Source organism: Corvus hawaiiensis, chromosome Z (assembly GCF_020740725.1).
Source record: "Corvus hawaiiensis isolate bCorHaw1 chromosome Z, bCorHaw1.pri.cur, whole genome shotgun sequence".
NCBI lineage: Eukaryota > Metazoa > Chordata > Aves > Passeriformes > Corvidae > Corvus > Corvus hawaiiensis.
This window is the reverse complement of record NC_063255.1, coordinates 41,042,355-41,059,817: the sequence shown is the minus strand read 5'-3', so window position 1 is coordinate 41,059,817 and position 17,463 is coordinate 41,042,355. Positions and strand designations below refer to the sequence as shown.

Sequence of the window (17,463 nt, the reverse complement as noted above, 5' to 3'; positions counted from 1 at the left end):
TTGTTTTAGTAAGGGAAATCATTACAGCAGACACTGCCCAATATAATCAATGCAGCTATCCACTAAAATATTCAATCAGATTTTCCTGTATTCTACGTATCATCAATAGGCAACTAAATTCTTACTAATGCATAGTAGAGCATAGAGCCAGAAAGGACACAGACTGTTGTTCAGCTTCTAGGAGTGAGCTGTGAGACCCAGATGTAAGAAATATGGGAAAAAACCCCAAACCCCACAAAAAACACTGCTCAGATTTGAAAATAACATTTGTCCCCACAACAGAAATTTTTTGGTATTCAGTTTTCTGACCAGCACTGCAGCTTCCAGGAAATAGAAATCCAGCTCTCTCAAGAATTAATGTATCACAGAAGCAGTAGGTTCTTTGCTTTGAGATACAGCATCTTCAACAACATTCTGCCCTCTGAAGGCTATTATTCATTCTTCTGATTTCCCTGCATGTTTTCTTGTTGTATTCAATTTATACTTTTAAATTTATGTCAGAAGAAAAAAAGAAATAAATCAACACAAAATAGTAAAAAAACACAAACCAAAACAAAAAGAACCCAAGCCCACCCATGTGCTTAAATTGTGTTCAAAACCTACTTTTTGCTGATTTAGAAAATGTTTCAGTGTGTGAGCTCTCCTATATAGCTGAGCAGAAACTCTGGGTAAATTTCACAGAAATGTCAGTAAGATAGATTTTTCAAGCACCCAGTTTTTACATGTCTGGTTTCCCTAGCAAAATCTACCATACTGCACTAAGCACTTAAGATGCAATGGGACATTTGGGAGCATGTTGCTGAAAATGGGATTATCAATTGCTTAGAAGCAGATCTTGAGCTACAGAAATAAAAGGTAATGGTAAATGTTGGGAACTGGCTGTGATTTAACTCCCTTTCCTCTTAGGATGAGGTGGTTAGATGTTTATGGATGTCAAAGAAATGTCCACTTCCAGTTCAAACACACAGCTCAAGTGTCTTTGAATAACTACACAGAAACATTTTAACAACTTTACAGAGAAACAGAAGTCAGTGAAATTGCACACTGAAATCTCATTCTAGGTGAATTGCATGGATTGCATGTTAGATTACACCTAAAATATACGTGTTTCTATGTTCTCATTTTCCATGTGTGTGCAGTGTGACCAGGTGGCCAAGGAGGCCAATGGCATCCTGGCTTGTGTCAGCAATAGTGTGGCCAGCAGGACTAGGGAATGGATTTTCCCTGTCCTTGTCACTGGAATGGCTGCACCTCAAATCCTGTGTTCAGTTCAGGCCACTCGTGACAAGGACATTGAGGTGTGTCCAGAGAAGGGCAATGGAGCTGGTGAAGGGTCTGGAGCATAAGTCTTTTAAGGAGTGGATGAGGGAGCTGGGATTGCTTAGCCTGGGAGAAAAGGCTCAGGGGACACCTCATCCCTCTACAACTCCCTGAAATGAGGTTGTAACGAGTTGGATGTCAGCTAGCCTCTCCTCTCAGGCACAGGACAAGAGGACATAGCTTCAAGCTGAGTCAGGGGAGGTTCAGGTTGGAGCTCAGGAAGAATTTTCTCATGGAAGAAGTTGTCAAGCATTGGAGCAGGCTGCCCAGGGAGGTGGTAGAGTCACCATTCCCAGAGGTGTTCAAGAAATAACCAGATGCAGCACATAATGCTATGGTTTAGTTGACATGTGATGTTCAGTCAAAGGTTGGACTAGATCTTGGAAGGCTTTTCTAACCTAAGTGATTATGTGATTCTGTCTGTGTTATTTCCTGTCATGAACTCTTGCATTCTGGTTTGTTAGGTTCAACTCTGAGTTGCTTCACCTTCCCCATTATGTAATAAAGTATGTCTGTCTGGCAGGACACTATGACTGAAGTCTTACATAGACCTACATTCTCAAATTCCTTCTGTGTACTTGTGGTAGGAGAAAAAAATAAAATCCTTCAAGGAGACAGCAGAGTTGGAGCCAGTCCACATTCTCCAGTGAAGTGATTTAAGGGGTAAACACTTTATCAGTAATGCAAAATCAGAAGTCAGTACTTCTCTTTAGCCCAAAAACTTTAAAGTCCACCTTCCTTAATTAATGGAATGGTGGAACTTCCCCATCAACTCAAAATTGCACCAATATAGTAGAAAATATGAAAGATTATTCTAACTAGACTACATAATCCCACAGGCTCATAAGTGGGCTAGTCGTTCCACAAAAATACAAACAAAAAAACCCTACCAAGAATTAAACACCAAAACCAAAAATCAGTTTGTGAGTTAAAGCTACTTCAGTAACTTAGAAACTTCTGAAAATTCTACTTGTATCATCAATGCAAAAATGTGACCCAAAAATGATGTCAATCATTCATACATAGTAGTATATATGAGACTAGATGACAGATTCTACATTGATGTTAATATTAAAAAATAGCACGTGTTGTAATGGTCTATGAAAATCATATTCATTTAGTGCTCCCTCTTTCCTTTAAAGGAAGAAAAGCCTTTGAAATGCCAAATGAGTTAAAAAGAACTAATGTAGATGAAAATTCTCTCTCAGGTACCAGTGGCTTGTAGACTAACATGGGGAATTATCATTACTTGGAATTATAATCAAAAAGAAAGTCTGACACACTGACAAATACGTTGTGTGGAATGATACCATGATTTTCTGCACAATTGATTTACGAAGGGTTATGCCAGTGCACGTATACAAAATATACATATTAAAGCTGGCAAAGAATTTTGTTCAGTTGAATTGGTTTTACCACAAATCCCCTCTTCATCAGTTATTGTATGCACTGACATCCAAAATGTCTTTTGTAAGGACTCTCTGCTTCTATCCAGCACTAGCATTTGCCAGAGCGGCATTCAGACATCTCTGAATACTGAGGGCCACCCAGCACACAAAGACTGTCCCAAAAAAGGGCTAACCAAAGGTATCTTTTAGGACTGTAATTAAACTGACCTCCCCCTCCCCCCCCCAAAAAAAATTAATTACCTACGCAATAGTTACTGGCGTACTTCTTTTTCCCATATCGTTTTTCTAGTGCCTTTTCTGCTGCTGCTGATCTCGGTTGATCTGTTTCTTCATTCAACAAGCAATTATTTCCACCCACTACTTTACACAGAGCTACAAGAACTTACAGAAGTTTCAAGCACCACAAGTTTCAAATCTTGTAGGTAATTGCATACGCAGACATGCCAGGAGTTCAGGGAATCTATCTTTTCATTAAAACTTACATCTGCAAGTAGAATATGCTTTACTGTCTGACAAATGAAAAAACCTATGATGTTTCATAAACATTAAGTGAAATCTGAAACAACAAATGGAGAGAACTACTCATCCACAAGTATGGATGATGCATCCACAAGTTTTCAGATGCATCCACTAGTTTTCAGACCCAAGGCTTAAAGTAGATATGATGGGCGGGGGGCGGAGGAGGGGAAGAATTAATTTCTTAATTACAATCAAGAAATATATGGTACAAATATGATTAAATTCATTCACATGCATACATTTCTGATTCCATAACTGCTCTGACACACTGTGCGTTCTAGAAGCCAAGAAAATAAGGTATTTTATGATTTTCCTAACAGTATGATTTTGAACCTCCTGATTGCCAAGAATGTGATTACACTTGTGGTTTTTTTTCAATTCATATGGATATGTTAGAATACTTGCATTCTTGGTTCCTCTGATATCAACTTCAGAGAACAGCAAAAGGATACCTATAAAGTAAAAGCCAAGGTGATAGCAGTTTGGCAAAAATCAAAAACATCCTAACTAAAGCAAATTTGTGGGTGCTGCTAAAGTCAATGATCACTGGCAGAGCCAGATGTTCAGAGAAACTTCAATATGAAAAGTGTAAAAATCAATAATCTAGTAAATACTTGATTTTTTAAAACTTTACCTTTTAAAAATGGCATAGCACTTCCCAGTATTTCAGTGTATCAAATATAGTTAATTCTTTGAAAAGCCTGATGATTCTGCTTTTTGCCCCACTATGTCTGAAAGCAACATGACCAGCACCTAAACTGGTCTGTCATTTCATACAGATACAAATTAACAGCAAAGTAATCAACAAAGATATATATGGATACATATGGATTGAGGCTAATTTTAAATGTATAGGAGACCAGATTATCCTGAATGGGTAACATTCTACATTCCAAATGAATGTTAGTCCATTAAGGCTATTACACATCTACATGCTATAAAGTGGTTTCAGTAGAATGGTTATGTAAATTGAAAAGAAAGCCAGTGTCTCTTCAGACTACTAACTGAGATAAAATTTGCCCCCAGATGAAAAATTCTTTATCCAATCAATGCATCTGTCAGTCAAACTTGTTTCTTCCTAGCTATGTGTCTTTGAAAGAGCAGGGACATAGGCCATTGTCAAATGCTAGCAAAAAGAGAAAGCAGCTCTTCTGTCTGCCAGTTTGTGTAATCTGAATTAGTTGTTCAAAGATATTCTTCTGTTCATCTGTACTCTCCATTAGCAATAGAAATTCTAACCAAATTACAGAATGTAGGAAATGCATGACCCTCACCAGTGCAATAACAAAGTTTGTTGTCTAGCGCACAGTGGCAGAACATGTTAAACTGAAAAAATAATAGTTAAATAAAGTGAACACATTCTCTCCTCATCCATTGCTCTTGAGTACACCAAGAAAACTTGAAGATGCATAGCTTTGGTAACTGACTGCTTAGCATGGCTCTTCACAGATGTCACACACTGATGTGACAGTGGAAAGGACTCAAAAGTTGCTCAGCATGAATACATAGAGCCTACAGGCCTGCATAATATGGGACACTCAGGAAAATTAATTCTAATTAATTTGTAGAGTGAATTAGTTGAAAATCAAAATCCTTCTTAGTCAATATTCTCACAAGAAATTAAGAGGCGAGTTTAACTTAGTTTAGGTTAATTCACTTCACTTGCAACCCTGCAAGTATTTAACGTCTTTAAGCAATCCCCTGTAAAACTCACACTTTTGGTAATTTAGTTAAATTTACCTGAGTATCTAAGTATAGACAAGACTTTAAAAAGGAAATGGTCATTAACTACCACTTCTCTGTAAAACATGAAGGGTGCAACTTATCTAGCTTATCTAATCACAGACACCCTCAGTTAACGAATAAAGGCTCTGATGTACTTAGTTGAAATGCAGTCTCACATGAATTCTGTTCAGCTGGGGGAAAAAGGACAGGGAAGTCACCTCCTCTTGGAGAGAAATGACCAAATGAGTTATGATCAGGCACATATTACTGTATCTGCCAAAGAACATATACATGGGACATCAGAATGAACTTAAACTGAACAGCTTTATGAAATGTTCAATTTTTATATTTACACTATAATTAGTACAAAACTGCCTTTTTAAGTTTTCTGTAGAACAAGACAGTATCTACTGGACTTGATACCCTAGTATGTCAAATCAACTACTTTGAAGTATGATAAAGGAATCTAAGAATAGTTATAAAGAATAAGACACCATTTTCAAACTATACATAGTGTTTGCTTTTGCTTCTAAAAAGGTACTTATATCCCCAAAAGATTTTTAATTTTAAATAAGCAGGGCAAGCAGGGAGGGGACAAGGGGGAAGACTGGTTGTTCGTACTAAAGCCTTTACTGTAGTAAACTAAATATATTTACAATTTGTACAAATGTTTGACCTTCAACAAAAATACAAAAACATATCACAAGATGCAAAACCAGGAAACAAGTTCATCTGAGACACTGCTGCTCTACACAGGATAGAATGCAACTTGAACTGCAAGGAACAGAAAGGTATTTATCCCCCATATTCAGGCAATGAGAACAATTTGCATGAGGTCACAAAGAAAAAAAAAATAAAAGGCTCCAACATTCTTCAGTAGACTTGGCTTTTAAAAATTATGTCAAAAACCTGGGCTACATCTGTCCATCTTGCCTCTGTGTTCCATCTGGTCCACGTAGCCAATATTTAGTTGCTGGATGTTGCCTTCTATTTTGAAAAATTGGAGTAGTTTCATGGCAAGGTCTGGAACCTCAACACTTGTGTTCCTTTCAAAAATTCAAAACCTTTCTATGTCTACAATTAAGAACAATTTTGGCCCAGTTCAACTTCTAAAAGAATATCCCCGTCATATTTTTCAGTAGATAACTTCATAGACTGTAGCCTTTTTGTCTCCAGAGCCAGTGACTATGTACTTATCATCCACAGAAATGTCACAGCTAAGCACTGATGAAGATTCTTTGGACTAGAAGAAAAATAGAAATATTTTTCATCATTAAAAAGAAGTCTGTTGCCCTCATTTCAGTATCCCATTTTGGGTAGATCACATATATGAAGATATCCAAGTCCACTCTTGGGACTCTGCATGTTTTTTTTTTTTTCATTAAAAGCAATATCATCCTCACCTGGAAGATACTGGCTCCATAAGGAGTTCTCCATGCATTAAGAAGGTTATCTTTCCCAGTACTCACAAACCATTTACCTAGAATATAAACCAGAAGGATTAAAAAAACATGAAAGACGTGTCTGACAAATTTTGGGTCTTCAATTCACATCAATGAAATCTGTTAACTAATTACCCCTATAGAAGTTCTTACCACTAATCAACACAGTACTTTTGCTTACAATCAATGTGGACACTCTGTGCGTTTACAGTGTGCTACATACTAGGAAATCTCTTAACTCTTCAAACAGAAATAGCTTTTTACACATGAATCAATCCTCACAACAGCTGCTAGATAAACAGATGGTTGTTTGTAGATAAGTGCATTTGAATTGATAAAGCGGAAATATTTATGCATTACTTAAGGAACTGAGATGTAATAACTAATGACTATGAAATAACTAATCAGCAATATATGAATTAAGAGCTCCAGTTCTATGTTCAGGGCAACTTACCACAGTAAGCAAACTTGAGTGACAATACGCAACTCTCATGAAGGTGCAGTTGATATTTGTCTGGTTTATTTACATGTAGCACTTCGACATTGCTGCTCTCCATTCCCACAGCTAGCCATTCACCAGTAGGACAATAACCAAGGGAAAATATCTGAAAATTAAACCATATTTACAACTTCTAATCTTTTTCCTACAGATAATTTTTTTCTGCAGTTAAAATTATTTGGGAGAGGGAGACAGAGAGATAAGGGCAAATTCACGTAGTTCAGTAGCAAAACTGTAGTTCAAAATTCAAGTAACTAAATAACCCCTGTTTTTACCTTTTAACTTACAAAAATAGGAAAAGAATAGTGTCAGGCTATCATTTTCTTCTATAATCTAAGCACATAAGAAAGCTGTGTTGTGAGCAGCCAAAAGAAAGAGAGGGAACAACCTGCCAGTTCTACTGGGCTCGATCTTACCTTTGATCCTAAGGGTTTCCTTTCCACCCCACACACTGCCCCAAGCAGTAGGAAAATCCAGTTACCTGTGATGTGAAGTCATGCTGTTGTAGCTGTCTCCCTTCTCTCAAGTCCCAGGATCTGACAGTGTTATCCAAACCTCCTGTCCAGAGCTTGGTACCATCATTAGAAATGTCAATACAGCTGGCTCCATCTGTGTGGCCCTGGAATTGCCTGATAAAACAAACCAGATTGAATAATGATTTCCTGCCAGAGCTCAAGGTAAACACTGTTGTGGTGTTAGTTTTGGACTCTGTACATGTGTGTCATCTCTTCTGTGTCTGCTGATGAGCAAGAATCAGCCCCTCCCTCTCACTGAGCACTAAATACCAGTATTACAAAAACATTTTCCAGGTGCTAGAGGAATGAATTGCATCATGGCTAGCTGAATAAAGTCAAATATTTCCTATCAGGTTTTGAAAAAAAAAAAAAAAAAGACAACCAAACCCACTTGTGAGAATATTAAAATCACTAAGGCTAACTTGGATTAAATCAAAGCAGTCAGGGAATAAAACTTCCGATTTCAGAAACCAGCTTCTGTATTTTTCTTTGGCTGCAAGTCAAGAAGATAAATAACAAGCAGATATACTAATAGAAAGGGATCCAGATAGAGATCCAGATAGTTAAACACAAGCATTGCTGAGCCACGAAGTTGCAGTCTCTGTGGCAGGAGATTACAAAAATCTAAATGGTGTAGTTGGTTTTATAACCTTCTCATTAGCAACTCTCAGCTTTCAGCAACGAGAAGGTCATCTCAAGTTTTTCTTAATCCTTTGGCAAAAGCATTCTGAGGCTCCTGCATTTTTCATCAGCAATTAGCTTTAGCAAGTCCTATGCCTCAATGTGAAAGGTGAAGGGCGGGTGGGGAAAAGACAACTAGCTTGGGAATGAAGGGTATGAATCACCAAGAGCCTGCCACAGAAAGGTCACACTGCACATTTTGTTTAGTAGCTCTGGTCTCAAAATTCCATGTGTTATCAATCAGCAAGATCAGCCAGCAAGTGGTGGGAACACATACAGCAAACATTTAAAAAGCAAGACATTCATAGATGTGTATAGATGCCACAGAGTGCACCTTTACAGGGACTAACTTTGTCATGTGCATTCTGAAAACTTTATAAAACTAAAATTGTATTTATTGACCTAAAAGTTCAACAGAAAGTAAAATTTGCATGCACATTAACATGACTCTCTGCATGTAATTTTCAGCTAATTATGGATATACAGGAAGTTTAATTGAAACACAGCAGACTAAGTGTATTCTGTAATTTTTGTGTTCAGAACTTTTCAGGTAACATGGCCTTTCCCTAATTAGACTCTCTCTTCTCAAAATATTGTAAGCCACCACTACTTTGGTAAGCATAAGCTAAATTTTAGCTTATTGTAAGCCCCTGTGCTTTCCTAAAGAACTGAGAGGATCCACCCTTTCAAATATGTTTGTAAGATTAATTTAACTACTTACCATCACTAAGTAAGAATTGAAAATACTCTTCTTTACGTAACAAGGCTTAAGACAAAGGAAAAGAACAAACCTCAAAGTGTTCCTTAAAAGGCATGTTCAGTCTATCCCAATAACAAATCAGCAAGAATGCTGCTTGTAGAAACCTGCAGACCAATCCCAAATAACAGAAACCCACAGGAGTTTTTACATTGACTACAGTAGGTGACAGACAACCCATTAGGCCCTGAAAAACATCTTCCAAGACTAGGCTGAAGCTACCAAAACTAGTTTCTGCCTAACTGGGGTGTAAACCACTCCTTTGAATAACAGGCACTATTTACTTTCCTGTCATGAACCCTATTCAGGGAGATAAATATTTATGTAACTGTCCAAAGAGTAACTCCTATTAAAATTTTCTGTAAACAACGACTCACCTGACCAGTGTCTGATTGTGCAGATCCCACACTGCAATGTTCCCATCACTGCAGCAGGAAAAGCACACCTTGGAATCAGGGCTGATAGCCAGAGCATAGCAGGCAGGCGCTGAGGATGTCAGTTCTGCTTTGATGCGAGGAGTTGGAGCTGCCAGGTCCCAAATGGATAATGTGCTGGCTTCCCCACCAACAATCAGGGTGCATCCATCGGGAAGCAATTTACAGGAGCGGATGTAGTTATCTCTGTTCTGTACAACACAAATCATCTCAGTTACGTGCCTGCCAGTAATGACCACTAATATAATTCTGACTGCATCAAAGCTTTAAACAGTTTGTTACTTTTTCCATTACTGAAGAGGAACCAGGAGATCCTATCCTATAAGGTTTGAAACACCTACTTCTTGTCACTAATTAGAAACTACAGGTGCAGAAATTAAAACTGCAGACTCCTGTTGCCACAGTCTACTCTGTTTCAAACCTGATGAATGGCAAGGTTTCTATCTCATTACATAAAAACAGAGCCAAAGTAAGCTTGCTTTTCTGCAAAGGTACTCCATCAGTGAAGGTCACCAACAATAGAAATACTAAAGCAAATGACCTTTTATTTGGCATTTAACAACCCTATATGGAAATGTCATTCAAGTCTCATGCCCTTCAGATTTTTGAATTTTTCTTTCAAATACAATTTTGTATTCACAGTATTAAAGTTAAAAGATTAAGGATTCCTGTATTGGTCCTGTATTTATGTTGGTCCTTTGTTGTTCAACATGATTCTTATTGTACTTATTGATCTCTCATTTGTGATACTGTTGTTGATTTGAGAGGTACTGTGTGGGGAAGTTAGTGACAGAAGACATTTCTACCTTTCCTTATTACAGCCTTCCTTGACTGGCAGCAGTTTTTTACAAAATTGATGGTTAAGATCTGTAACTCAAGACACAGGAAAAAACACTGCAAGAATTAGTTAACAGCATTCCTACTATGATTTTTTTTTTTTTTAATTTGCAGCAAAGGAGAAGTAAGTAGGGCAGTGGAAATGTTGGCTTAATCAGTCATTACTGCTCCATAACTAAAATGAAGGCTCTGCATCCAGACAGATACCTGCCACAGAACAGAATACCCATTCAACTGCACTGTTACTACTAGGCAATTACAAAATGATAGCAGTAAAGAAAGGATAAAGGGTGAAAAACCCCCACCACATTTAATTGGATCAACACTGAAGCTAGAATTTTCATTTACAGTACATATTGCTGTGCTTGACAACATTAAGTCTTCTCAGTTAACACTGCACAAACCTCTATGCTGCTTCTAAGTGAGAAGCATCTCTTATTGAGCCATCAGCTTTTTTGAGTTAGCTTTTCAGCTACCTGTACCATTGCACCCAGTCCCTTTTGTATCCTGCACATGTGAAAACAACTAGCCTGTATGTATAACTAGCGGATCATGAACAAAAGGCATAGCAAAACTTAAAGTAACCTTTGGTAGTGTATCACATTATTTCAGTATGTGGTTACCACCACCTTACAAAAATGAGGTTTTCACTCGTTGTATGAGTGAAAGACCTAGGAATGTTCTCTGCAGCCCTGCATAGGACAAGCTACATTCCTTTTAAACTCATGCACAAAAATCATCAGTATAACTAGAATGGGAAAAAAAAGTCAAAAACATGACATACACATTCTATTCAAAAATGTGATTTAATCAGTTATTTGACCCTTAGTGATAATTATCATTAAACAAATCAGCACTATTCTCTGTAGCACTGTCATATATGAAAAAAAAAAAAAAAAAAGGACACCAGGAAACAGATCTGCCTGCTGTTTCCTTTTAATATGAACAAAATCCAAACAAGGATAGCTTTTTTTTTTTTGAGTCTCTAAGGAGAAGCTACCCTTCTGCATAAATTCCTGTTCACCTACCAGGCAGTCCAGCTGAGACACAGGGCTCTTGTTGCCAGGCTGACTGATGTCCCAGACCTTGACACACCCCTTCCCACCCGTGTACACGTGTCTCGTGGGATTGCTGATGGTAACTGCACACACAACTTCCCCATGGTTCAGAGTGTTGATCTGACGGGCGTGGCGAGGGATTCCTGGACCGATGAGGGCATCAGGAGGGAAAGGAACTGGCTGCATCTGACCATCTGCAGTAACATGAAAGGAGTAGGCTCTTTTGGGGAAGGGAAAGAAGAGAGAAGACAAAACAATTTTAAAAAGCAGCCGTTGCAGAACTACAATGCAAGAAAAACACAGTATTTTAAATTTTTATTCTTTGCCAATCATCTCACAAAAATCAGAGCTACAGTGCCAAGTAATATAGGCAGATGAAACCTCAGAAGGAGACAAGGATTCACAATAGAAATTTTCAGCTTGCCTCAGCTGACGTATTTGTGTAATGGCAAAGCAGGTTAAATTCCACCCTTAACTCTACAGATGAAGGTCACAGCTGCTATCCCTCAGCCACTTAGATAATCAAAAGATCTTTCAGCCCCTGGTTTCTAGCTAGCAGTTCCAAGTCTCAACACCATAAGTCCTATAGCAGCAGTCCCTAACCAGGCACTACTCTCATCCTTCCATGAGGCTTGTACCTTTTGCCTTGCAGGACCACAAGCCAAAGTTTTGCTTGATTCCTGCACCTCATCTTTAACATCATCACTCGCTGTGCTCATATACCTCTCTTTCTAGCCGGTAAGTAGTGCTTTAAACAGAAAACAGAAACACATAGAGTGGTTGCACACACATTTCATCAGAAAGCTGATATAATCTTCTCATAAATATGTTTTCTTGAATAAGTACATTGGAAAACCCGAAAGGCTCCATTTTCAAGGCACTTTTGGCACTTCTGAAATACCTTTTATTTGTATTCATTGCATGATTCAAGTTTACGGAAACTGAGGCTTGAGGAAGTGACATTCCAGCACTGAAGAAAAGCACTCTTCCTTGGGGAAAGTACATGAAATTATATTTTCATGGTCACTAAAAAGTTTAAAGTCAGCTCTACTCAAGGACAAGGGCACAAACACCAACTAATAAAGGTTTCAGGAGCAGGGGGGGTTGTTTGCTTATTTTAAATAATGAAAATACTGCTGTAAAAGGCTGATTTTTGCTATACTAGTGAGCTCCTTTTCTGTTACTTCTGTTGTAAGTGCACCCATAGTTCATGGTTTTAATGTTGTTACATTAACAGCATCCTTCAAGAGGCCAAAGTGGATAAAAAATTGTGAGAGATGAGTATACTTTTTTTTCACTAATGAGCTGCCATCTCCCTACTAAAACATTTATTTTTCTAATATATTCTTTTGTTCAGGATTTCCCTTTCTTTTCCAAATCTACTTTCTTCCTCAGAAATCTTCAATCACTGTAGCTCAACTATTACTATCACATCCATCTTCCAAGAACCCAACAATAGACATTCCTATTTAATCTCCTGTTCTTAATAATAAATTAGTATTTTCAACAGTATTTTATTACCTGTCCCCAAGTATCACACAGTTTGAAATGAAAGAACAAGGAAGATGCCTGGTTCTGGAACAGACATCACAAAGCAACTGAATTTGCTCTGCTCCTGGGCATAAGTATTCCTTTGAAAAAGAGTGAGGAGAGATGAAAGAACACTACAGCTCTTTCATACAGAAAGTAACAGTGGTAACAGTCAATCTATGCAATATCACAGTTTTTTCTTAAGTGAAAGGTAAAAACTGGTTAACAGTAACTGTTCCTAAAAAGAAGAAATTAATAGTGCATATATATGCAATTCCTGTACTCAGTCTTGTTTCATGGTTGGATGTAAGAGCAGAAAGCTTGCTCAGAGAATACCCAAAAATAGAGGATGAGCAAGTGCAAAAGATGGCAGATCTTTCTGTCATAGAAATGTCAGGAATGGGAAATGTAAGATAAGAAAGGAAGTGCAAAGTTCACTCTCGTACATTTATACGAGGCACACAGTATATCAAATGTATTTTGTCCCATGGGACCCTTTCTGGGTTTTTGTATGAAGAATTATAGTAATGATAAAGGTTTAACTAGAAATCCATTCCTTCCTGTGAAGAAGAATAGAGACAAGACTGTCCCAAAGTAGCTATTCACTAAACAGATCAGTCACAGGATGGGAGAGAAAGCAGAACAGGAGTGGCAACAAGTCTGCTTGAGGCTGAACAACTGCTCAGGTTCATCTACACAATCCAACTGAAGAGTCACAACATTTAAGACACTGAAAAGCTTGGCCCCATCCTGGGCTCCAGATCAAAGTCAGTTGCAGAATATTTGTTAGCAGTAAGAGTACACAGAACTGTACAACTTTGAAGTTTCAGCCCGCCCTTGCTTTTATCATGGACTGAAGCAAAACAATTAAGCAAGTATTAGGCAATTTTTTCCAGCACGTTCAAGAGAATAATCTACTTGTCCATGACTTTTTTTTATTTGAAGGTTACAGCTTAAATGTTCTGTTCAAGTCAAAATACCTAAATAATTAGTGGTTTGAAGTGCTTAGGTGCATACATAGAGCTTCTCAGTTCTTGCTGAGATGGGGCATGAGGAAGACAATAGAAATATTTTTCAAGTACTTCCTGTTTACTGTAGAATTGTAATGACTCTTATGCTTTGAAACATCAGAGGCCTAAACCAGTGTATTTTTAATCATGCAGAATTTCATGAGTATGTCTGTGTTTAAAGTGGGGCTAAACTGATCATAGAAGGAGTCACTCTTTTTTTGCATTTGCTTCTAAGACTAGTTGATCAGGATGTGTTTGATGGCCTAACAAACAGACCAACGATAGTTTCCTACTAAGCCAAGACAGCTTTTTCTACAATGCAAGTTATCTGCAATCCACTGTAGAAAGAAACAGCTACACTTTGCCAAATCCCTCTGCCAAGACAAGCAAGCAAAACAGTAAATGTTCCTGTTTGCTTGAAGACATGTGGCATGTAATGCTAATATCACCACTGCCAGCATACTTACGGTATGATAGATTAGTGCTTGTATCTGCTAGATATTATGGTATAACTTTGTTACACAATACCTTTTAACCTTGAAAAAACTTGCATCATTTGCCAGGCTGACACTCCCTAGACAAGGAAAGTGTCTGTCTCCAGAAGAACACAGGACTGGAGACAGCAGTGCAAATGACTATTTGCAGCTCAGTCACTGCTGCCCTTGGCTTCCTTTTCATCAGGTCACCATCACAGAGGGCCTGCTACTTCTGGGAAGGACTGGACTTCCTACACCTACAGAAGACTCAATTTTTAATGCACTAGACATATTCACAGGCCTCAATGCTCAAAAGTGACAAGAATTTCCATTGTCTAACCTCAGAAGAGTCAACAGCTAGCAAAATCTGACAAATTCTTGAGTTCCCTAAAGCTCAGGATTTCTTAACAGCCACCACTTGACCTTCCATTTTTCTTTTAGAACTGACCATGTATGCCAGAAACTGCTGTTTAGTCTCATGACTAGCACAGATTTCTGTCTCAGAGCAGTCTGCCTGTATAAAAGACAGCTATCCAATCATGGATTCCATGATCATCCCTCTTTGGTCAAAGGAGAGTCCTTCCTTGTGTTGGGCTAACAACAAACAAAGAAAATTATCTTATACAAATGCAATCAACTGATATGTAAATGTACACTTTTAATTAACTGAATATTTTGAAAAGAACAATTACAAGACAAACTTCCATGCCTTTTACTTAGAAGAGTTCTAAGAAATAATATACTGTCACTTATATTATTTCAGAATAATGGAAATATTCTTCTGAATTACTTCATCCAGAGAATTCTCCTCATGTGTGTGAAAGCAGTGCTGAGAATCTGCAGAGTTCCTACGTACAGCAACATAGTTAAGTGATACTAATACAAACCAGTTTCTCAGCTTAAATCTCCAATTTCCAAGTAAGTATATAGCAAGTATCATCTGACATGATGAGGAGAAATGAGGATAATTAATTCACTACCCAAGAATATAGCAGATTAACTAAACTACCTGCCAGCTACACTAAGTATTCAGATTGATATACAGATGCTCACAATTCCTGCCTACTAAAGTACCATGCCTTAAAAAAAAAATCCCTCAAAACTTCCACTTCATCCCTTCAATTCAAGCAGACTTCTTTGACTAGCACAATACCCGACAGCAAAACGCAAAAGCAAAAAGTTCCTTCCACTCATGAGTGCATTTTGCTTTCAGCTTTTCTTTGCACTCCAGCTCATTTTTAATTGTAGTTATCACAGAAAACTGAATATCTGAGAGTGTTGTTTCATCATATAGAACAAAATGCCAAAAAATAAGGATAGAGATTTTTGTACAGAAATAACTGAATCTTCATACATGTCACCAAATAATTCTAGCCAGAGACACATGCCAGGGATGCACACACCCATAAATCTCCTATAATACAGTAAAATTAGCCTTCTTTTACAATATCTCTCACTGTACGTTCACTGTGCAAGTATGAAGATCTGAAGACCAGAGTTCAGTTCAGCAGAAGTGGAATCTAGCAATTCCAATAGAGTATAATACTCCTCTCCAAAAATACAATGAAAAGTCATCTTACAACTAGATGGAGAAAGATTGAACATTTACCACGTAAAGTTTCCCTTTCCTACTAAAATGAGAAACATGTATTTTCAGGTTTTTTTACTGTCTGGGAAAACATGCTGAGAATATATATTTGTCCTCAATACTACCATTAATTCAGAATTTTAGACACCAGTGAAGCAATACTGTGGACATAAATCTTAACACTAATCTTGAAAATCTGTCTTTAGTCCACGATCCAGCTATTAGAAGGCATGGTTCACACAAACCAGAAATCCATAAGAATGTTAATTTAGCAGCTATAGAAAACTAAAAGCTAAGTAGGTACTTGCCAGAAAGACGATGCACAGCAAAAAAAAAATTATTAGATCAACACACCAAAAACTTATAGTCCAGGGTATAATTAAATGCGTTAAAACAAAAGAGTTCAGGACTCAGACACCACATGTTCATGTCCAAGTGGGTTTTTAACGGGCTACTAATTTTTCTAACAAGCAGGTCTTTAACAGATCTCAGAATGTACAAGGGTTAAAAAAACCTGGGTGCTATCAGAAGTGTCTGTCCTTCTGAAACAAGGGAATATAATTTTCTTTTGGGTGAAAAAGCAGTATAAGCATAACCGTTGATAAAAAATGTGCAGCCTTAAGCATACAGGAGTGGGGATTCAATAGTTCAATTTGAAAATTCTCTGTACCACTTGCAACAATACTCACTAAAACTTCACATCTAATAAAAAGAATTCAATGTGACACCGTATTTGCACTCAAGAAAAAGGCCTACTTTTAAAATAAACAAGGTGTACTCCACCAGTTTGCACAATTATATCTGCTCTGTACAGAAAATACAGGAGAAAAACCTAAAGTAGGTGAGATACTCAGAGATGCTGCAGTCAGCAGACAGCATCTAGCCAATCTAGACTAAAACAGGAGATTATCTTATAGCTGTCAATGGAAAGATGACAGATGAGTTTATGGAATTTTAGGCTTGCTTCACTACAATAAGCAAAGAAGTAATTTTAGTAGAAATGTACAAGTAACATGACCACAAAAAACCTCAAACATTGCAGAACACATTAAATGAAGTGGAAACTAGGGAGTATGTATCAAAGTAGGCAGTAAATGAAGCAGTGAGAATAAAGTGGTAAAAACATTAAAAAAACCTAAACAGCCCCCACACAGCTTCCTGCCCCAGACAAGTAATTTAGCTAAATTACCAGGATACAAAATAGGGCTGCATACATATGCTGTCCTTTTGTCTTAAACAGTGTAACAACTAGAACTCAGCCACAGAAAATTTCTGATTGAACAAAAATAGGCTTCAATAGCTTACAATATAAAATATTGCAAAGCAATAATAATAATGACTGAAACATTTCATATATGCTGCTGAATTTTATTGCAACATCAATGAGTCACAGCATCACTGAAGTATTTTATTTAACAACTGCTTCATCAATAACTAAAACATTTAAATAAAAAGAACTTACTGTGAAAACTCTTCTACATCTATGCACTACCTGCTCCACAACTGCTTCATCATAATAATGAAATACATCATTGAAAGCTTATGAATATACTTGTCCAGAAGTAAAAACTTACAGCCACTTGATTATGCGATTTCCACAAGCATTTTATTTAAGTATGCCAAATTCCATGAAAGTCAGCAAGAAAGTGTCTGAGTTTTGAGT

General features: G+C 37.5%; 1 protein-coding gene across 3 annotated transcripts in view; it reads right to left on the bottom strand.

Moving 5' to 3' along the window:
- Positions 1-3,179: 3,179 nt before the first annotated feature.
- TLE1 (TLE family member 1, transcriptional corepressor) overlaps positions 3,180-17,463 on the bottom strand; it is a 74,834-nt gene continuing 60,550 nt past the window's right edge. For all 3 annotated transcript variants that reach the window (XM_048290649.1, XM_048290651.1, XM_048290650.1), the window contains 6 exons: positions 11,167-11,416; positions 9,245-9,492; positions 7,396-7,543; positions 6,870-7,020; positions 6,377-6,453; positions 3,180-6,216 (listed from right to left, as the gene is read on the bottom strand). In XM_048290649.1, the coding sequence (XP_048146606.1) occupies positions 6,109-6,216; positions 6,377-6,453; positions 6,870-7,020; positions 7,396-7,543; positions 9,245-9,492; positions 11,167-11,416 (982 nt within the window). In that variant the 3' untranslated portion in view covers positions 3,180-6,108. The remainder of the gene's footprint in view (positions 6,217-6,376; positions 6,454-6,869; positions 7,021-7,395; positions 7,544-9,244; positions 9,493-11,166; positions 11,417-17,463) is intronic.